This window comes from Lactuca saligna, chromosome 6, assembly GCF_052625555.1.
Source record: "Lactuca saligna cultivar CGN05327 chromosome 6, ASM5262555v1, whole genome shotgun sequence".
NCBI classification, from domain to species: domain Eukaryota; kingdom Viridiplantae; phylum Streptophyta; class Magnoliopsida; order Asterales; family Asteraceae; genus Lactuca; species Lactuca saligna.
In genome coordinates, this window is record NC_136422.1 from 162,196,865 (window position 1) to 162,220,330 (window position 23,466).

The 23,466-nt window shown below is 31.6% G+C and overlaps 3 protein-coding genes across 3 annotated transcripts; 1 reads left to right on the forward strand and 2 right to left on the reverse strand.

The window, feature by feature from the left end:
* The first annotated feature begins 1,234 nt into the window (after nt 1–1,234).
* LOC145003085 (uncharacterized) lies at nt 1,235–6,329 on the forward strand. Its single transcript, XM_078962234.1, has 3 exons — nt 1,235–2,362; nt 4,759–5,228; nt 5,307–6,329. Exons 1-3 carry the CDS (start codon nt 1,235–1,237, stop codon nt 5,899–5,901), a joined length of 2,193 nt encoding a protein of 730 aa, XP_078818360.1. The 3' UTR covers nt 5,902–6,329.
* Nucleotides 6,330–8,129: 1,800 nt separating this feature from the next.
* LOC145001986 (uncharacterized protein At4g37920) lies at nt 8,130–10,186 on the reverse strand. The gene is made up of 6 exons (XM_078961303.1): nt 9,954–10,186; nt 9,301–9,662; nt 9,062–9,230; nt 8,708–8,952; nt 8,432–8,619; nt 8,130–8,339 (listed from the first exon to the last, which is right to left on the reverse strand). Exons 1-6 carry the CDS (start codon nt 10,081–10,083, stop codon nt 8,180–8,182), a joined length of 1,254 nt encoding a protein of 417 aa, XP_078817429.1. The 5' UTR covers nt 10,084–10,186; the 3' UTR covers nt 8,130–8,179.
* Nucleotides 10,187–11,066: 880 nt separating this feature from the next.
* LOC145001876 (membrane-anchored ubiquitin-fold protein 6-like) lies at nt 11,067–13,099 on the reverse strand. The gene is made up of 3 exons (XM_078961209.1): nt 12,592–13,099; nt 11,663–11,833; nt 11,067–11,368 (listed from the first exon to the last, which is right to left on the reverse strand). Exons 1-3 carry the CDS (start codon nt 12,719–12,721, stop codon nt 11,313–11,315), a joined length of 357 nt encoding a protein of 118 aa, XP_078817335.1. The 5' UTR covers nt 12,722–13,099; the 3' UTR covers nt 11,067–11,312.
* Nucleotides 13,100–23,466: the final 10,367 nt, after the last annotated feature.

Sequence of the window (23,466 nt, forward strand, 5' to 3'; positions counted from 1 at the left end):
GGATTGACTTTTAAACGGAAAAAGTTAAAAATTAAAGTGATTTGTTTAACTTTTACATGTAAAATGATAAAAAAAAAAAAAAGACTTGTTTAGGGTAGATGAGGGGTATATTGGTAATTTAATATTTTTAGCTGGTGAAAAGTTGGGAAAAATCAGGTAATCGTGACTTTTCAAAAAGACTCAAATTACTCTGTGGAAAAAGTCATTTACAAAAGTCTTTTTTCCTTTGCCAAACATTTTTTGAGACTTTTTCTAAAAGATAAAGTCAAAAGTCATTTAAAAAGCTAAACCAAACACCCTTTTGATATTAATTTTAGTTTCAATTGACAAAAAATTGCTTGTATATATTATTAGATTTCATGTTAATTTTATATGTATTTCAAGTTGTTTTTGTTAGGAGGGTAAAATGGTTATTTTTATCATTTGACACAAAAATTCAGATGTTCCAAACAAACAATATTTTAAAAATTCAAATTTTTAAAAATTCAAACCCTCTTAGAAATTCAGATCTCTTAAATATTCAGATCTTAAAAATTCAGATCCTACCAAACAACCCCTTAGTTTGATGATTAGTCAACATGAAAATTTGAAAATTTTGATAAATAAAAGGGAAAATGACCTTTGAGGGTAATAAAGTATTCGTCTTGTATTCATTAGGTCCCTTATCTTTTTTTTTGTCTTTATTATACCATTGAACTTGTAATCCCTGTTCACCAAAGCCACCGTGACCGGTTATCACCTGTTTTACCGGTTACCACATTTAATTAGAGATGACATGTCTTATTACGTGGAATTAGAACACATGTTTCTCTTTCACCCGTTTGTCCTTACAGTTAGGGTTCTTTTTAATTAAGGGAAGAAAAAGTTCAATCGAAGCATACGGTTAGGAAATTGAAGACAACTGGTGAATGCGAGTGTTATAGTGAAGAAGATGGCCTCCGATTCCAAACAAAGTAAGTATTTAACAGTTTATTTACATTATAATGGTTTATTCGCACCAAAACCATTAGTGTACTTGAACGCTGTTGTTGTTTCAATCTGTGATGTCGATTTTGGTGCAATGGATTTCAAAGACTTTAACTTGTTCATTGCAAAGTTGATTGAAGGCAGTTGTGATAATGTATATTATTGCACTAGAAATGAACCATTGGCATAGGGTATTAGGAGAATTACGAATGATGCTGACTACTTTGAGTTTATTGAAACGGGTTATAGTGATGAAGCCGGTCTAAGAATGAATGTGTATATAGACCACGAAAATGAACCTGTACTTGATTGGGCTGATGATGAAGGGCATTATTTCGACGAAGACCTGGATGATGATAAAGATTCACAACTTTCTGATGATATTCCATATGAGCATGAAGCAGATGATTACATTCCTTCTCTTGACAAGACTATTGGTGATGAATTCTTACATCGGGTGTCAGGTATGTGTAAGGATATAAATGATGAGGCTGAAACTGATGAGGTTGAAACCAAGAATGGAGATGACAAACCAGTGTACCCTGTCCATAATGAGAACCAGAAATGGGACAAAATGGTGCCAATTCTAGGTATGAGATTCTCTAACCCCATGGAATTGAAAAATTGTTTGACTAACTATGCAGTGAAGAATGGGTACAACCTTTATTTTGAGAAAAATGATAGTCAGAGGTTATTAGTGAGATGTTGTAAAGAGAACAAGAACCCCTCTTGTCCTTTTAGACTGTGGGCTTCCTGGATGAGCAGTGAAAGGTCTTTCCAAATTAAGTCATTAGTTGATGAACATAACTGTTCAAGAGTCTTCAAACTTGGTTCCATTGTAACATATAAATGGATTGGAATGCATTTTAAGAATCAACTTCTAAAGAACCCTAAAATGAGCATAAGGAAAATGAAGGCCAAAGTGAGTACAAAGTTTAACTTGATTGTTAGTGTCACTCAATGTAGAAATGCTAGGAGATATGCTTTGGATGAGATAGAGGGTAGTTTGATAGAACATTATGGTAAAGTATGGAGTTATGGAGAAGAAATAATGAGGACAAATCCTGGTTCAACAGTAAAGATAGATGTGAATGTCATGCCTGATTCCACAACCTACTTTTCTAAAATGTATGTTTGTTTTAAGGGTGTGAAGGATGGTTGGATTGCAGCATGTAGGAGGGTAATAGGGGTAGATGGTTGTTTTTTAAAGGGTATATGTAGAGGCCAACTGTTAGCAGCTATGGGTAGGGATGCAAACAACCACATCTTCCCTATTGCATGGGCTGTGGTGGAAGTTGAAAATAAGGAAACATGGAAGTGGTTTCTTGACCTCCTTCTGGATGACATTGAAATGGGAATTGGTCATGGATTGACCCTCATATCAGACCAACACAAGGTATATTTCTGTAACGCCCGGGTTTTCAGGGCTAAGCATTTTTGTCAATATAATAGTCTAGGTCAACTATTGTAACTCTTTTTGAAGTAATAAATATGAAATATTTGAGTATTATGTGAATTATGTGTGTTTATGTGTTTATTATTTAATTATAAATGTATAATTAATAAAGAATAAAAATGAGCGTCAAAATTAAAGTGTGAGATAATCCCGATATCTCTACATAAAGTTGTAGAATATGTCCCAAGGTTTCCGTGCATATAAAGAATGCCGAAATCCGAGCTATAAAGAAGAAGTTATGGCCCGCCGAAGTTTTACGACAAAACCGGCACGACACCGGGAGACGTAAATAGTGAATTTACGATAGAAGACTTTTTAGCCTTAGCAATCTAAACAAAAGTCGTAGAATATGTTAAACTAAGAACATCGATAAAAAGAACGCCCAAATCTGACTTCGTATGAAGAAGTTATGATTTTTCTAAGATTCGGCTTAGCAGTGCACGGCCTGAAACTCGAATTTTAGTTCGAGCGGTTTTTGGCTTACGCAACATAAATGAGAGTTGAAGATCTCATTAATAGGAAATCAACGGTAAAAAGACAGACAAAAACAGAGTCCGTATGTAGAAGTTATTAATTTTACGCAGACGTTTAACAGTATAATCTCCTTGTACTGTTAAATTTAAGATCGGTCGAGAATTAGCTGACGGTGTCAAAATGAAAGTTGTAGATCTTATTATTACCTACGCGTGGATATAAAGAACGTCAAAAACGGAGGTCGTATGTGAAAGTTACGGATTTTAGAAGTCGGAAGTGTGCTGTGCGAAAATGGGTGATGTGGCACAATCTTGGCCATTGCTTTCTCCCCAAGGCTTGCCACCAGATGGTGACATGTGGCACCAAGTTCAGCCACATTTCACCCTATAAATACCACCTCTCCCACCCTCATTTTCTTCACACCTTTCCCATTCTTTCTTCTCTTTACTCTCTCTCTCTCTAGAACCTCTCTCTAGCCCCGAAATCCCCCGAAAAGCCTAGGGAACCTCCCTAGCACGAGGCGGAAGCCCCGGAGTGCTCGAAGGCTCTGAGAAGAAGAGATTTTCGGCTCGGGAACGCTGCTCCAAGCAAAGCCCGGTTTTCTATAAAACCCGCTGTAAGTGAGCTACGCCTACGCTATTTTTAATATAACTTTTATTTAATTATAGTAACGTTATTAGGAACTTATAATAAATACTTGGGCTATTATTATGGGTTATATAAGTATTTTTTTTTGACGCTTATATAATAATAATAATAGCTAGACTATTAATTAGTCTCGACGAATAATAAACTAAACTCTAGTGGTAATAATACTAGGTTTCGTCGAAGAAAAATTCTTTTTAAGAAGCGAAGCGCTGTCTGAGTTCGGAATCACCACCTTTTCCGGTGAGTGCATAGTTACCTTCAACTTACACATAGATATGAAGTATTTTATATAAATTACGTGCTATGTGTGCATATTATCTGAATACTTGCTATCTATGCTAGATGAACGTTGTTATACATGTTTTCAATGATTTAAACTGTATATGTATTTTATATCTACGAAAATGTTGGGGTAAAACATGGGTAGATGTAATAGGTGATGTGTGATAAAATGATGAGAGGCCTCGATGTTGTTGTTGTTGATCCAGTCATCTAGCGGAGTATAGATGACGACCACGGACTCTTCTAGACAGTCCAGTGGAACACTAGCAGGCTCGCAACCTGTAGGTGTTGTGAACGATGTGTTCACCGGTGTACTCCATCCCCCACATGGTTGCCTATTAGGACATTTATTGCTGAGGAATCCCCTTAGCAGTAGTGTCCGTCCCGATGATAATCCTTAGGCTAGGTCCCTTATGATAGGTGTTTAGGGACGTAAAGTGAGGATAACGGGAACGGGTAATCGGGTTATTGTTGATTGATGAAATTAATAAACTTATTTATTGTGGGTTGAAAACCCTATGTGCTCACCAGGCTCCCAAGCCTGACCCACTCAGTTTTATGTATTACAGGTAGTGGCGCATGAGCATAGGTGTGATGTTTTGGACGAGGGATTACGGATATAGACCTGTAGATATGAAATAATGTAGTAAGGCTTATATTGTACTGTTTATACTTTTGATCTGTACGAACATGACATCCCGAGTCTTTTAATGAATACATTTCTATGGAAATGCTTTTGATAAATCTTTATCATATTATTGTTTTGGGACAAATTCCGCAAACCATTTATTAAAAGATAACTCTGATTTTGAAATAAAGTATAAACAAAACCGGTCTTTTCTGGCCGTGATTTTGGGGATGTCACAATTTCTGTTTTGTTTTGTTTAAGTTGAATGTTTTTGTTATGTCATCTATTTCATGCTTTCTTTCAGGGATTAATAGAGGCTGTCAAAGAAAGGGTTCCAGCAGCAGAGCATAGACAATGTGCTAGGCACATCTATGCTAACTTCAAGAAAAGTTTCAAAGGTGAACAATATAGGAAGTTGTTTTGGGCAGCAGCTGCTAGTACTACTCAACCAAAATTTGAGGCAGAAATGAATTCCATAAAAAAAATTGATCCTTTGGCTTATGAACACCTCATGGAAAGGGACCCTAAAAGTTGGTGCAGGGCATTCTTTGAAGTGGACAGGGCTTGTGATGCTTATGAGAATGGCATATCAGAAAGTTTCAACTCTGTTATTGATCTTGCTAGGAAAAGGCCACTCATCACCATGTTGGAAGAGATAAGGATTTATGCAATGGAGAGGATGTATAAAATGTTGCAAGAGGGACAAAGTTGGGGGAATTTAAAAATATGTCCATCTATAAGGTTGAAGATATCAAAGCTAAAGAAACAGCAAAGGTATGATATAACTTCTATTTTATAAATATTATATGTCTCATCTATAAGATTAATAGAACTTCTTATTTTTTTGGGCAGATTTTGGGGTGTTATACCATCTGGGATACAACAATATGAAGTTAGGATTGGAAATGATGGATATGCTGTGGACCTTAACAACAACACATGTGGATGTAGATCTTGGCAAGTATCAGGTATCCCATGTGTGCATGCAGTGGCAGCCATTTCATACCTTAACAGGAATGCAGAGGATTATGTTGCACCATGGTTCCATACAGCCATGTTCTTGACTTGTTACAACCATACCATTAACCCACTTAATGGTAGTTCCATGTGGCCTGAAGCTCCCTACATGAAGCCATTGCCTCCTCAAAAAAGAAGGTTACCAGGAAGGCCAACCCTTAAAAGGAAAAAAGATCAATCTGAGATGGAAAGCAAGGGGAAAACAAGGCATACTATCTCAAAAGCAGGTTCAGTTAATAGATGCAGTATTTGTAGAGAAAGGGGCCACAATAGATCAACATGTCCTACTAGACCAGCAGATGTAGCATCCACTTCAAGGCCAAAAAACAAGAAACCTAAAAAATGTAAAAAAGAGAAAGGTATGCTATTAAAACAATATAATTTAAATGGAACATCCAACTCATTAGCTACATATTTGTATAGCAGGTAAAGTGGAACCAATTCAAGTGGATCCAGTTCAAGCAGATCTAGTGGATCCAGTTCAAGTACCAGCTCCACAGGTTGATCCAGTTCAACAGATCCAGTGGATCCAGTTGATGTACCAGCTCCACATGTTGAACCAGTTCAAGTAGATGATCCACATCCAGATGTTGATGTCCCTGCTCAACCAGTTGCAACTAGGCAGAGGATACGAAAATACTCAGAAAGAATTACCAAGATAGGGTTGAGGAGGAAGGTTTTGAAGAAAGAAGGAAGCACTGGACACAACCCAATGGTGTTGGAATGATTTTATTTGGAAAGACAAACTTTTAGTCTTATAAATATGTAATTGGGATATTAGGACAACTGTGGGCACATGGCACATCTTTTGACATATTAGGACAACTGTGGGCACAGCTTTTGTAATAGTGCACATGATGATGGAATATTACAACTTTGTCTTTTATCTATATGCTTTGGTGTACGGTTATTTGCATATAGATTGTTTAATCTTATATTATCTATCATAAATCAAGTAAATTTAGTATTACTACATTAAGCAAAGTTTGGTGTTGTTGTTGTTGTTAATCTGGACCATATTACCCTTGGATCACATCAACACATTAACAATTGATTACTGCCAAATTTAATATGGACCATTTTACCCTTGGATCACATCAAGACATTAACAATTGATTAATGCCAAGATTTAGTCTTGATACATTAAGAAATGTTTGATGTATCCAATGTGGTTAATCTGGACCACTTTACCCTTGGATCACATCAACACAATAACAATTGATTACTGCCAAATTTAATCTGGACCATTTTACCCTTGGATCACATCAACACATTAACAATTGATTAATGCCAAGATTTAGTCTTAATACATTAAGAAATGTTTGATGTATCCAATGTGGTTATTCTGGACCATTTTACCATTGGATCACATCAACACAATAACAATTGACTGCCAAATTTAATCTGGACCATATTACCCATGCATCATGTCCAATTCATTAACCTTTTAAACATATTAATACTTCTTGGAAAGCACTCAAAACATCAAACTATCATTAATCAAAAAGATTTAGTCATAATACATCAAACAAATTACAACATTAAGGATTACATTTAGTCTTTGAATACAGCTAAACTAAGGGTTAAATTAAGGGCTAAACTACTTCTTAAACACAAACAACAGAAACAACACAATCATCACAACTTTATGAGTAAATAGCTTCCATTTGAGTTTTTCAAACTCTTGTCTAACAACCAAATTTTCTTGTTCCATCTTCATCTTACATATGCTGATCTCGTTTTCCAATATAGAAACTTTGAGGGTTAAATTGCACGGTTCTTTTTTGTCCTTCCCAGAATTGACTTCATTTTCGGGGGTTTCAGGCTCCAACCATTCCCAGAACTTGCATTTTGGTCCTTCATTCTTGAAAAAAGTAACAAATTGGTTAAAGAAAGAAGATAAAACGAAAAGTAAAAAACAATTGCTTTACCATGGAGTTAGGGCACAATCTGAATTTTTTTCCTGGATTGTCTTTAGTTCGTGAAGTTCGTACACGAGATGGTAACCCACAGTAACAAGGATTTTCAGGTTGAAATTCAACATTTCGTTTGGAAGAAATAGAAGAAGAAGAAGAAGACATGTCGATCTAGGGCAAGAACGGGCAAGAAGATGCAGTACTTAACTTTGCAACTAATAAGCCCAGTTTATGGCACATAATGCCACGTAATATCCACATAACTAGTAACCTACAACAACCGGTATCAAGGGCTTTGGTGAACAGGGATTACAAGTTCAATGGTATAATAAAGACAAAAAAAAGATAAGGGACCTAATGAATACAAGACGAATACTTTATTACCCTCAAAGGTCATTTTCCCTAAATAAAACATTAATGACATGTCAAATCTTCACAAGTCATGAACTTGTTCTTGATTTTCAAACCTGTTCTTTAGTTCCGAACATATTTTTCAAAGTTCGAAAAGGCCGTACAAATTTTTTTGAACAAATTCTTCCCCATTATTTCGTGAATATGTTCTTCTCTTTTTGCTTGCGCAAATGTTCTTTCCTTTTTTTTTTTTTTTTGAAAATATTCTTCCTTGGTTTTTTTGATAAATAGAACAACAAAAAGAAGTTTCAAATAACATTCATGTTTTTTTTTTCTAGAAAAGATGGTTATTTTGTGATATTCAAATACGGAGTGTGGTGATACTACTGTATAATATTCATTTTCCAGATCATATAAACACCATAACCATGTTTACAATGTTTACATGAATTTATCTCGTATCAACTTCTCAATTTCTTCCATTTTTTGAATGATTTTAGGGTTCATAAGATCCCGAGCTTCCTTTACAAGTGTCCCTTCTCTACTAAAATGGTAAGCATTCACCACAGCCTTAATCCAAGTATGTAGTTTTTCAGGTGTCCTACAAAACCATATAATAAAAAAAAAAATTAAACGATATAAGTTAAATTGTGTCATAAACTCATAAATGTGATAAAGGCTAAGGTTACATACGTATATAAGTTATCGAAATCCTGTCCCTCAAGCTCATCACCAGGGGTAAAAGCGTCATTTAGCGCACATAACAACCTTTCGGGATCTTCAATAGTAAGAAGATATTTAACAATTCGGACCTCTTTTGGCATAAGTCTTTGAAGATTACCTCTTGCTGTCATGTACAAATGATACAATATGTCTTTTACCTGTCATAAGATTCAAAAACGGTTCCTTCAATTCCATTCCAGTAGGAATTACTGATTCCAATTCCATCATTTCAAATTCATCACTTACCTCATCTTTCATCATGTTTGTCTCCTTTGCAGCTGACCAAGCTTTTGTAATCATCAAAACCAAAGCTGAATCCAATTGATTTTTTTCAGCTAAATTATCAATCTTCCTACAAGCAGCATCAACAGAAGGAGAATTTATAATATCTTGAAATTTTAATTCTGCAGCATTAATTGCTTCAATGCTTTCTGTTGCAGTATCATAAGCTTCTACAGCAGCCAAACATTTGTTCCCAACTTTTGCAATCACTAATCATAACAAAAATAAATAAATATACATATATATATTTTTTAATGTATTAGGTTATTAGCAACAACACAAATAAGCAAAAATAAAAATGGGGATTGAGTCACTCACGATTTTGTTCTTCCTCATTATCATGATAAGATTCTGCAACTGCATGAAGATGCATAAAGAATTCTTTTGTGAAATCTTTTCGTCTCCTAGCAACAATATCACCAATTTCAGAAGGTGAATTTTTAACAACTTGTAGAAGTTCATTATGTCTTTGCACATCTTCATCAACCTGTATATGGTTTAAAACAAGTGTTACACAGTTGGTAAAATGTCGTATATACCCTTCAAATATGAAATACCTCTTTCAGCTTTCTTCCAAGTCGAAATAGCTTGTGCTTCATTCCAGGGTCGTCTTCTTTATCTGCTCGATCTTGACATCTTTCAAAGAAATGAGGGCGAATGGTTTCCCATTCCTTGCTAAAAGCTAACAATCTTCTCCAATCAACAGGGTTAGGTTTGTCGACCATGAAAACTTCAATCAATTTGTCACAAATTCGAATCATTTTAGGGTCACCAGAATCGTCGACATTCTCTTCACCAGTTTCAGAACTGGTTTTCATGGTAGAATCGTTTGGTACAGCAGTTGTATGATTTGCATCACCAACAACAGCTTCGACTGTAAAGTTAGATGGTTGCAACCTTTGCGAAGTCAACTTAAGACCTGTAAATTAGGGTTTAGGGTTTTTCTCAATAAATATCAGAATCATAATCGCTTCTACACAAACATCCAAACACCCGTTGATGTTGTTAATAACTTCGTTGAAATCGTAAAGTTACTAGAAATCGAGAAAGTTCTGTTGATAAAAAGTAGTGATGAAATTAATTTGAACAAATTCAATTTCTGATATTCTATTTTTAAGATTTCAATTTCCGAATTCGACAAGAGAGCTGAGTAGCTAAACAAAATACATGTTTCAGATATAGCAAACCATGAAAGACGGTTGAAACTTACTAAGTGGAAAAGATGATTTTCTGTTTGAAATTCTGATGAAAGAGGAAGAACATTCTTTGGAGGTAGAAGTTGATTGTTTGCAGGTGAAGGAGCAGTATGAACTGAGAGATGGGGATGACAGCAACTCCATTAATGAGTTCTAATTAGGGTTTCAAGAGATAAAGCAGAGACGATAGTGAGTAATGGAGACGAAGAGAAACAGAGTCGTGAGGTTTTGGGTGAAAATGAGATTTGGATTGCCTTTCAAAACTTTTTTTTGTCATTTTCTTATTTTTTGGTTTTTTTTTTTTTTTTTTTTTTTTGTACAATTATTTGGTGTGTTTATTAAATTTAGGTTTAATTTTAAAAAACCACAAATAATAGTAAATCGTTATTATTTTATTTTATATTCAAAATATCAATAAAAAAATTTAGTTTCTTGTTACACCCATTTCAACAAGATAAATAAATAGGTATTGAATTTTATGTGTTATCCAGTTTCATTCAATATAGCAAAATTGGTTGATCTAAATCTATCTTGCATTAACATTTAGTAACATCTAATATGACAAAATTATCTTATTGGAATGTATTCCAATTGCATAATGAGAACACACAAGAAAAAGGTTTAGTTGCATGTTCAATACAAATATAAGATAAGTAACAAGTAAATTGTTTACTATTGATCCTTAAATAACGACATTTTACCTTTAAATTTATTTCGTTGTGTTTGTAACATAACATTTGTTGTATCTATATTGTAGGTTGGACTAATGCCATAAAATGACAAGTAATAACATTAAATTTTTCCTTTGATTTATCTTTTAATTGTATTCAATAAGTCACTATTTTTTAGTTCATATTGAAAGACATTTTTAATTGTATTCAATAGGTCACAACTTTCTTTTTTGGGTTCACATTAAAAGACATTTCAAACGGATAATTATGTATATAGAAAACTATAATGAACACGATGTCAAAAAGCTAAATGTACATAAATGAACAATTATGTCATATTTAATATCACGATCGACAACAAGATTATATCAAATCAAATTTGTATGTTTTAGATTAGCAAATTTCTTAACATATAAGAAACCTTGTTCTTTATTTGTATTAATTCGTATAAGTATCTTTAACAACCAAACAATCAAACCACGAATATGATTATAAGACAAATTAAAAACAAATGATGAAATTTCTTATCTTTTTAACATCTTTTCAATCTACAAAGCTTCTATACCGATTCATATACCAACATAAAATCATATTTTCCTTTTCTTTTTCCCTTTCTGATTTTGAGAAAAAGATTTAAGAAAATTTGTAATGATCAAAATATAATAAACCCTCCAAGATCTCGTGAAAATCGATGTATAAACTTCACAGAATCATGCATGAACAACTGCTCGTTTTGGGGGAGCCATCCTGCAACTTTTCTGTTGAAAATTCAAAGAAAAAAAAAGTGTTAGAAATGTTGATCTGTTGACTATTACAAACTTGGTTTGACTTTTGAGGTCAAATAGAAAAAAACATTGAAATTTACTTGTTATAATCGTCTACGTATAATAGAAATTGTGTATGTGTGTGTGTTCAAAATTACAACAATCAATAACAAATCTTACATTGCTCTTTCGTGCATTGAAACCATCAAAAATTAACAATAATTTATGTAACAAATACTAGATGAAATGAAATTAAAAGTTTTACGAATTTGTGAAGGATTTTTTTACCACTTTTTTTATCGGCCATTGGAGGTCGCATAACGATATGCATAGTGATGACACCTCCTGGGATTTCGCTAACATGAGATCTTGATTCAGCAAGTGTTTTGTTGTTTTCAAGAATCTTTCCCGCGTTTATGAGCTTCACATCATTTATTGTTTTGGGTGCGTTTTCTTTTTCTGTCAAAAAAAAAGATTCATATAACGATTGAATATCAAGAAACGATTATCATCATTTCCTCTCATCACATAAAAAGTTTTGCTTTTTGACCAATTTTCAAGCTAATATCACTAAAGGTCTTGTTTTTTTTTTGAATGTATTAATAATACTATCAAATTCACGACATGTAATAAAATCCTAACAAATTCGTGGATATAAACAAAAATTATCAAAAAGCATATAAAGTTCGATTTTCAGTTTAATGTAAAATTGTATGAGTGTGAGATTTTCAATCTTAACACCGCAAACATTGACCAATAATCAAAACCTTTTTTTAAAAAGTAAAAGTTGGATGTTGCAATTGTGTAAGATCGATCCTAAATTAAGTCGTGAAAATGAAATTAGGAGATAATCATCATCGTGTAAAATTTCGTGAACAAAATTAATCCCATTTCGGTTTTAAACAATTAGTTTATGCATCAATTCATAATCTTTCTTTCTCCAAATTTATAAAATTTCAACAAAAATAATCTGAATTCAGAAACCCCATAAGCCAAATTATCCAATAACCAACTTGAAAATATGTGATTATGCAGAATTTCGATTAGTAAAAGAACAAGAACAAAATTCAAGATTTACAAGCAAATAAGGCTCAGGGAGCAGATGCAACTTTTAAAACAAACCCCCAAAAACGAAAACGCGTGAACAAACAAAATTAGATATGAAAATCAAGAAACTTGATTTAATATATTGATGAAGATGATGATATTGAATTAACCTTTGGGCCATTGTGAAATAATTTTCTCTTTTAGAGATCCGACAGTTGTAACAGAGCTGTATTTGCTAGGTCCGATATCGCTGCCATCAGCTAACCTAAATTTGACATCAATAAGTTCTTCAGCCGCCATTGATGAACACCTCAGATTATCATAACCCAGTTCGATTTATTCAAAAAGAATCGGAAAGACTGTGTCTTTTTCAACTGGGTAAAGTTAAAACCCAAGATTTGGTACTAAAAATCAATCATACTAATTAAAAAGAGATGAGAAATCAATGGATCGAGAACAGTTTTTGTGGGTTTCAATAGATTTGAAGATAAGGAATCAAAGAAGAAGAAGAAGAAGAAGAAGAAGAAGAAGGGGTTGAATTAAAAGGGAATGAATGAGAAGGTTTCTTGAATGGAGAAAGAATAATTTTGTGCGAAATGGGAAATTTATTTATGAATGATAAGATTGGAATTTGGAATTTGGAGCGATGGTGGGATCTTTTTCTTTACCAATGAAGAGGTGTCGACATGCCATGAGACAAGGCCACGGACTTCTTTTTAAGAGCTGCGTCGTTAAAATGAGCAAAATGGAAAGGTATTACACTATTACTTGTATTATTCAATATGATTTTCTAATATTTGTGTTAAAGCACACATAAAAAATATTAAATATTAATTATGAAAAATATTATTATAATTAAATTTAAAATATATTTGTTATGGAAATTATTAATTCACTTCACATTTAATTATGGTAATATTTTTTATTATTAATGTATTTTATAATTAATTATGGTAATATATAACATCAATTAATGTTTATTATATGTACCCTTAAAATACATATTAGAAAATCCTTTATTGAATATATAAAATTTTGTGAAATTAGTAATATCTTGTAAAATGTTATTTTAAGCAAGTATTTTGCAACTTATTATTATCGATAAAAGTTTCATTTTTTAATTATTTTATAATATAATATTCTTTTTACATTATTTTTTTAAAAAACTATGAATAATTTTGTTTTTTTTCTTTTATTCAAAATAGTCATTCATTTTATTTATGTGTTGCAAATAATTTCATATTTTCGCTGAATATTAATAAATCCAAAAAAAATATATTTTTTTGTTCAAATATCATCCAATGAAATTTACAAGCTATTGTATTCTTACAAAAATCTTTATTATAAGCAAATGTGTGACTAACCCATTTAGTAGAAGTTTTGTCTTTTAGATTGGAACTCTCAAGTTCTAATACATATATTGATGATTTCGTGATAGTAACTTCTAACCACTAATCATTAACCCCACCGTTAATATAAAAAAAAAGTTGTATTATAAAATGAACGGTTGTTATATAATGGACTAATAGTTTCTAAAAAAATATACATCTATGGTTGTAAAATTTCTATCTTGAGCATTTTAATATACTTTTTTTATTGATTTAATTTATAATACAAATTATATGTAGTAATATTGTGAAATTGGTAAATATTTTAATATTATAGCATAATTTATGCTTTTTAAACAAAAATATTGTTTAGAAAAACATAATCGACAACCTTTTTTGTCATACCTTGTTCTAAATCGTTTCTTGATTTGGGGTTGTGACTCGAAGATCGGTTATCATAATGCTTAGGGGCCTTTGGAAAAGAGGGGTTTAAACCCATTTGGGTGTAGGCAAAGTAAGTTAGATGATCCCGGATTCCGGTTTGTGATTTGGAAACCAAATAAATAATCGTAAAGCGGCATTTTGGGCTTTTATGGAAATTAGACTTTAGTTCAGGAAGTTTTAAGGCAAGGATGCGTTGATAGAAGCATAAAGCTTCGCGTTACCGTTCCGTGGATATAAGGATCATTGAAAACGATCTTAGAAAAAAGAAGTTATGGCCTTCGGAAGTTGGTGGATTTAAGGCTAAACGTAGTACGCAGGGCGTACATAGAGAGTATGTTGGGTGTTCTAGGGAGAAGGATCACGAGCATCGATTGGAGTACGTTGGGCGTACTGAGAGTATGCAGGGCGTACTCCAACTTCATGCGAACCCTAATTTAGGGTTTTGGACCCTATTTTAAGCTCCTTAACTCAACACCAAACCCTATTATGTTCAGCCTCCATCCCTTTAAACCCTAGATTCGAAACCCTAATTGCATTTAGCGATATTTTAGCTTAAAAGTGAGTTTGTTGGTGTTTTGTAGTGAAGAAGAATAAGAAGAGGAACACTTGGGGGTAAAGCTTGAGCTTGTAGATCTAGGGCTACCTTCTCATATGCAAGCTTTTTGAGGTAGAAATCACTCACCTTGATGATCATTTGTGCTATATTCGTTTTATGGAGTCTTGTATGCATTTTGAAGTCTTTTGAGTTAAAGTTGAGCTTTTGAGCAATGGATATTAGATCTTAGCTCTATGACGGTCCCTTGATCATAAAAATGCAAAGTTTGTGAAAGATTTTGGTCCATGCAAGTATTAAGACCTTCATTAAGCTTCTTTTTAAGTTTTAAGTCCCTTTAACGCATGTAAGAGAGTAAAGTTGGCAACTTTATTGTTTAAGACCTTATCTAGGGATCATATTTGTGTTTGGACAACTTAGCTTAACCCATTAAGAGCTTAATATTATTTTTATGGCCTATGACGAGTACGTTGGCCGTAAATAGGAATACGCTTAGCATAATGACCGAATCTTGCATCAACAACTTGGACATGGTGCTTCGTGGATGAGTACGCGGGACTACTCCCCAGAATGGACATTTTGGGCCTTTTAAGGTTTGGGCATTGTTAGGCCATTGGACTTCTGACTTTAAGCCATGGTTTGGTTATGGGCTTTCTTATAATTGGTCTCATGATAGTTTTTGGGCCTAATTAGGAATTTGGGCCATATTGTGCTTTGGGATGCCTTTTAGAAAATTGGGCTTTTGAGCAAATGGGTTGGGCCTTAGTTTTGGGCCAAGTAAGGAAATGGTAAAATGGTCATTTACCCTTTAGGAAGTGGGATTATGGAGTGGCCCTCAAATTTTTTGTTATCTGGTTAATTTTTAATTAAGGTTGTATTAATTGTTAGTTGGTGTGAGGTTATCCGGTTCAACAACCCGAGCAATTATTTGCTTATCAGCAAATTAAGGTGAGTCTCCCCACTGTAATCGTGGGTCAAAGGCACCAATGTCGACCCACTATGATATGTTATTCTAGTTGTCTTTGTAACTCTTGCATGGTATGTTGGGTTAGGCCCATTTTTATGTTGGGCTAGGCCCATTGTTTGCTGGGCTATGCCCATTTGTATGTTGGGCTAGGCCTATGGATCATGAAAGGCTATGCACATTGCATGTTATGTAGGTGCTAACTGTCTTTGTGACTTTTGTATTTGTATGATCGAGCTGGGCCTATTGGTTTGGCAGGGATAAGCCCATTAAGGTGGGTTAGGCCCAATACACGGATTAGGCCCAATATGAGGGCTAGGCCCAATTGTATGTATGATATGTGGTATTTTAGAGACCTCATTAAGCTTTGTGCTTACGGTTTTTATGGTTATGGTTTCTGTACTATCGGTTCGAAAGGAAAGAGTATGGCGTGATCGCATCACATCCACTCATGTTTCCGCATTGTGATGATTTTGGGATTGTACTCTGATAACTATTTTATTATGAACTACTTTTGTGTGTTTGAATAAAAGATAACTAGTGTTTAATTAAATTAAAAATGAAATTTTTACCTTATAAATTTTGAGTCGTTACATTTTTAGGAAATAGAAACGTTTATATTTTTTTAAATTTTTTGTTCCGAACAATTTACCAAGTTTTCGATAAGATTAACTGTCAATTTTTTCGAAATAAAAAAACAAATGTAACTTCTTTCATAAAAACCCTCTCACAATTGAAAACTATTTTTTTTATGTATCAATTTACTTTTATTTTAACTCATAATTTCCCTGACCATATTATTGTTGACTATCTTCATGTAGGTTCGATTGTACATTTGCTTGTTAATTTTGAAACTGGAGATTTTGGATCAACAAACTTGTATAGATTCTATCACAACTTGTTTCTATTTGGAGACCAAAGGTTCTACATTATCTAATTTAAAGATCGGAGATTATGTGTTTTCCAATTGTAGATTGTATGTCTACTAATTTTAAAATAATTTAGAACTCAATTATTGAGAAATTTCTTTACTTACTATTGTTGATACGATTAAGAATAAAAAAAATTGAGTCTCAGATAAATCTAGCATGATTATTATGGATCAAACCAAATAAAACTTGTAATAATAATAAAAAAATGTTAAATATTAAATGATTACTATAATATTAAATATAATATCATTTATTGTAATAGATTAACATCTTAACATTGAAATTGTTATTAATAATTGTCTATTTTGTTATAAATTTTAACGAACTTATATTTATATATATATATATATATATATATATATATATATATATATATATATATATATATATATATATATATATATATATATATATATCCAAAATTATTTTTTATGCAATTACCGATATAATATCACATATCACATAATAACTTTTGTACACAACTACCTGCATTACATCTACATATATTCATCTTCACACCACACTCATTCAACCGATCCCTATCCTTATACACTAACCGACCCTACATACCCCCAACCCCCCATTTACTTGTCTACACCAATCCCTATGCTCTACATTTCCATTTGAAATGTGCATTTGAAAATGTTTAATTTTATGTTGATTCCTATATTAAAATTTTGTTTTAACTTATGTTCAATTATGTTAAATATTATTCTGAAATAACAAACAATAAAAAATGAAAACTATAGAAAACATACATCCAAACATATTTACTAAAATAGAAAATAAAAATTCTATAAGTTTTAATCAAGCATATTTTCTAATATTTCTACTAAAAAACTAAAACTAAACTTTGTACTCTTTTTCTCAATATTAAAAATAAGAAACAAAAAATATCTACAGCAAAATACACCCTTGTTCTTATTTGGAGACCTTTTTTCGTATCTTTCCACCCCGACAAAAGTTTCATCAATTTGGTTACATCTTATTAAAATTATGGTTTATTAATAGTTAAATATTATAAAGGGCCATTTTGGTGTAGTTGTTTTCGTATTTAAAGATTTCGGTTAAGGAAATCCAAAATATCTTTGGGGTGATGACAAATTAGAAGCATTATCATGAATAAATTATAGTGGCCGTGGGTTTTGGATGTTGCAATATCTTGAATAAACTATAATGACCATGGGTTTTGGATGGTTGAAAAGGTTCAGTCATTGATTTTTCTAATGTATATGTTAATCTAATTATTAATTCAAAGTTGCAACTTGCAACCATTGAGCCGGCATTTGTTTTCTTCAACTCTCAACACACTTTGTTTTGTCAAAACGTACTATAAGAAGTAGTTTTTGGTATAAAATTTGATAATTACTTTTATTTGTATGATAATTAGGGTATGTTTTGTTGCATGAATCTCTTGCAATTAGGAGAAATTGGAATCTAATTCCACCATTTCCTCATGTTTGATTCAAGTTTTTAAAAGTAATTATAATCCTAAATGAGTTCAATTTTCTATCAATAGAGAGAAAATAATTGTACTCCTAAAAGGGTCATGGGTAAGATTGAGAAAACTCAACGGAAAAAACAAACATTAACATTAAGTTAGTTCATACTACTCCACTATCCTATATTAAAACTTTCTTACTTTCATATAATATCATAGTAAATGTTAGCTTTTTCAAGCATCAAACTATCTTATCACTTTCTTTAAAGCCATCATCTCTTCCTCACACCCTCGATGGTGACATCCTTCGTCCGCCTAACCATAGTCATCAGTTGTCTACTCTCTTTTGTTTATAAATCGCCATCAACTTCTTTTACTGAAATCCTTGACACTCGCAATGAATTTATGATTGTTGTGTACGATATCATGTCCAATAATGGCATATCACATATCCGTACTTACACGACCGTCATCTTCATCACATGCTCCTTATCGGAAAACATTCAAATTCATACTATAAAACTAAAGTTACAATCATCTTATAAAATTTACGATTAAAAAACTATCGATATTTAACATTAAAAACATAACAATAGAGATTCTCTGGTATGTTATATCTATACTACATAATATAAAAATAATTTGTTCGCATGTCATTTTTCTAAAGTATTAGTTCAAAATTTTATCTTTTATTCTCATGTTGATACATAGCAGTTCCACATATTTTTCTCTATTAATTTATTTTTTTAAATTCAAACAAATCACATGTTTGTACCTTGACTTGAGCTTCTCGCTTAAGTTCTTTTTTTTTTTTGTTAATATATATTTTGCTCGCCGTTCAAAAATAAATAAATCAAGATATACATTAAATTTGAAATTTAAAATTTGAATTAAATTATGAGATTTTCTAATATATATATATATATATATATATATATATATATATATATATATATATATATATATATATTAAATCCAAACGAGATTTCCTAATATATACAAAAAAACAATTATACACCTATTTAAAATATTTACTTTATTATTATATCTAAAATTTATAAATTTTATTTTATTGACATATATTATGAGAAAATGGTAAATAATCTTAAATCTATTCCAATAATTAAACATCCTTTTTAACACGTGTCACATTTTCATTCATTTTTCCACATATAAATTTTTGGCTATAAAATTAAATTTTTTATAAAATCGTGGTTTTTACGGGTCTCTAACTTTATGTGTGTGTTTCTATATATATATATATATATATATATATATATATATATATATATATATATATATATATATATATATATATATATATATATATATATATATATATAAACAAATAATATATTCTGTTTTCTAAAGTGGACATTGATAAATAGAGAAGCATAATAAAATTTTTGAACATAAAATTGGGACCAGTCAACCAAATATATATTCATAGGTCTCTAACTTTATATATATATATATATATATATATATATATATATATATATATATATATATATATATATATATATATATATATATATATATATATAAACAAATAATATATTCTATTTTCTAAAGTGGACATTGATAAATAGAAAAGCATAGTAAAAATTTTGAACATAAAATTGGGACCAGTCAACCAAATATATATTCAAAAAAATAAGAAATAGGACTTGGTAACAAATGGGCATCGTGTCTCTTTAATAATTGATTTCATTTCAATGGTTGTTCCTGTTTGGTGGGCTTCCATAATCATCCATTATTATAACCACTCTCTTTTTTATATGTATTTAAAAAAGTACTTTCAGAAATAAGTAAAAGACCAACTCACATTTATGTTGTACATGATAAATGAATTTTCAACACATACAATAGCGACTTACATTCACAAATGTTTTATTTTATTTCATGTACTGTTGTATACTGTAGATCTTGGAACTTGAAGAACATCTTTCAGTCTACATAAGTAAATTTTACAGTTAAATATCTACATGTGACATGTCAAATAATATTTATGTCCATTTGTTTTTTCAAAAGTAATCAAGTAGTATTGTACTTTTTATTTTTCACATTCAGGTCACTTTTTTTTGTCAAAATTGTCGGTGTGTAATCGTGGACAACCCTCCATGGCTCAATAGGATTGTAGCCCCAAACTAATGTGAGTTGTTTATAAGGAGTTCATTAGCTTCACAAATATATTGAATCGTTAAAATATGATGCACTAGTGGCGACAAGTTCCCAAATAAGTGAGCGAAGCAACAAGTGAAGCTCCTAATTGGACTCCGACTCTATCTCTCTCACACTTATGAGTATTCCGATTTTTGATTGTCTATTTTGTTAGCTTATTTGATAATCTCTTTCTAACCCGTGTTTTGATTTCTAATTCCTTGAAGTTCTATAAGTTCTAAATAATGATTTATGAAATATGAAGTTTTAGAGTTCAGTTAACTGATACATATTTCCTGATATCTATGATTATATTCTCTCATTTCCATATATTCTCTCATTTTTTAGTCTGGATCTGAAGGTAAGTGAGGTATGTTAATCACTTAGTTTTTATTCTCATCTCTTAAGTTTTAGATTGTTGTGAATCTTTAATGCACTAGTTTTTTATTTATAATTCTTAGTTTATCGTATCCAAACCACACCTTACGGGCAGTGAACCTGATCGATTATATTGTATAGCTTTGATAAACAAGGGTGTCAAACACAAGGGGAACAATAGTGAATTAATTTAGAATGTTTGATTATAGGTTACACAAAACACACAAAACCAATAAAAAGAGTTTTATTAAATATTTTAATACCACTTAACATCAAACATCCATAAACTGACTGGAAGACAAATCTCTTTAGGTACTTTGGTTTAGACAAATTACATCTTAAAATTATAGATAATTGCACTCACATATTTATTTATTCATGTTCATCGATTTCTAAAATGATTAGGTTCATGTTCACTATTACTAATCCTTTAGCAAACAAATCAATTCAAACAGTGACCAATTGATTAAACAAACAAGTTTCCTAGTGTTTATTTCGAATCAAGTAAGACTTGTAATATTAGTTAACTAAATTTGTCAATTCAATCAACTCATATGTGGTTGTTCATCACACATGCTCACACATTAACTTATTTATTTTCTAGTTAACCCTAGGTTCATGTTCATTAATACTAGGCATACAATCTTGTTTTCACAAAAATATATGATTCAAGCAATTAAGAAGATATTCATACAACTCAATAAACTTGATTATTAACAGAAAATAATTACCATTAACACATAAGGATCTTTTAACAAGATTAATTAAACACGAATAAAACAATCCAAATATCAATTAATCCATAAAATCAAGGATTCATCTAATCATAAACACAAAGCAAAGGGTTTTAACACCCAAATCAGAAAGTAATTGCATATAGTTTGAACGTTAATCTTGGTCGGAAAAACAAACCACATGATTATCAGCATCAATCTGCTCTCTAATCCTTCAGATCTTCACTTCTGTCAGCTTAACGGCCTTCCGGTCGCCTTCTAGATCCTTAAAACGGCTTCTTGGGGGTTTATAATCGCAGGAATCAATCTAGGGTGTAAGATCTCCCTTTAGGGCTATTTTCGGCTCTATTTATAGTTTTCAGCATCAACTCGACGATTTTGGACACCAACTTAGCGAGCTCTTCATTAAAATCCCGTATTCCCCAAGTCAGCGTCAAGAATCGCGAAGATTCCATTCAACTCGATGAGTTTGTGTTAAACTCAATGAGTTCTTTGGGAATCACTATTTCTCAAAACACAAAAGTCGTCCAAAATTGTGTTTACTTTTTAGAATATTTTGGATCTCGTCAATCGGAGTTACGAGTCATGAGATATGGCCAAAACACCGACGATGGGTCAAGTTGTCTAGTAAACCCTTTTTGCGTCGTTTTAGCTTCTTTCTCCTCATTTTGCATTAAAGCTCTCATTTAACTGTAATTTAACATTTCAAATCATATTAAGTATCTTTTAGATCCAAATAGCATAAAAACATAGTATAAAATAATAAGAAAACGTCATAAATATATGCATAAAATACACGTTATCATAGATGTTTCAAGTTAAGTTTAGTTTTGAGAAAGAATGAAAATATCGAAAAGGCAAAGACAATTTGGGAGAGACGCCACAAGTATGATATGGATAGGATCATTTATGAAGGATAGGTTAATTTTAACTTTTATTTCATTGGTACATAATTATTTATAGTTACACTTTAATTTGTGGTTTTCTTGATTTTTCTTGCATGATCACTTTCTAAAAATGATGAATTTTATTAGTTTAAAGGGTATTGAGTGTTGATCATTACACGATTTTTGAATTTGTTATGATTTCAAGATTTTGTTTGATAGATTTTTTTTATTTAATTTTATTGACTATAAGTCGCAATTCAATCTAGGTATCCATAATTGATTTTATGATTATGTTTTTGTTTTATGTATAAAGACAATGTAAAATGGTTCTTAAAATTAAGTTGCTCCAAATTTTTCGAAACCTATTTTGGCGATTGCATGGATACAAAAGCCTGCATCTTTGTGTGATGAAACTCATCTAATATGGTGAGACGTGTTCTTGGAAAGGAGAGGATAAAAGCATCAAATAAATGTTTGGATGATTGAAATGAAATCTTATAGGATATATTTCGGTTATTTGGCTACATTATTCTAATATAAATTTAAATCTTATCGTACTTCAGTTTTAGTTAGTTGAGTATAATTATTTGTATTTTGAAAGGCCTCATATTTGTTTTAACCTCAAATCGATTTGGATCATGTTGTAGCTATTTTATTTTCAAATTTGTCCCACCAAGGAGTGAGGTTCTTTTTAGAATCTTTTAAAAGTATCATGAAGCATACTTGGTAAGGTATATTTGTACACATATATTTTGGAAAGTTCATCATATTTCCACTTAATAATTTTTTCTTTCCACTTGAAAAAAATGATTAGACCCTTTTACCCCTTAGTTAATAGTGGAGAGAGAGAGAGAGAGAGAGAGAGAGAGCAATATATGATTCTTCTTCCATAATGCGTTAATATGATGTTCGTCATTGCATTTCATCGTTGCTCAGTCGTTGTTTGCCACGAGAAAGATCTGTTGCTTTTTTTTAGAGTGACAGCGGAAATAGACACAAATTAGCAAAAAGCTAGAACAAAATTGCAGAAAGATATGTTGTTTCTTAATTGCTAATTTTGATGCTCGGTAAGTTTCCAATTTGTTCCTTCCTTCACACCTCATGTAGAGACCCCGATTCTCATTCTCTCACAAACACACATACACATTGTTCTTCTATTTTTTAAGGAAAATGACGACCCTACTATCTTTTCTGATTTTGCGCATTCAATCCCTAAAATTT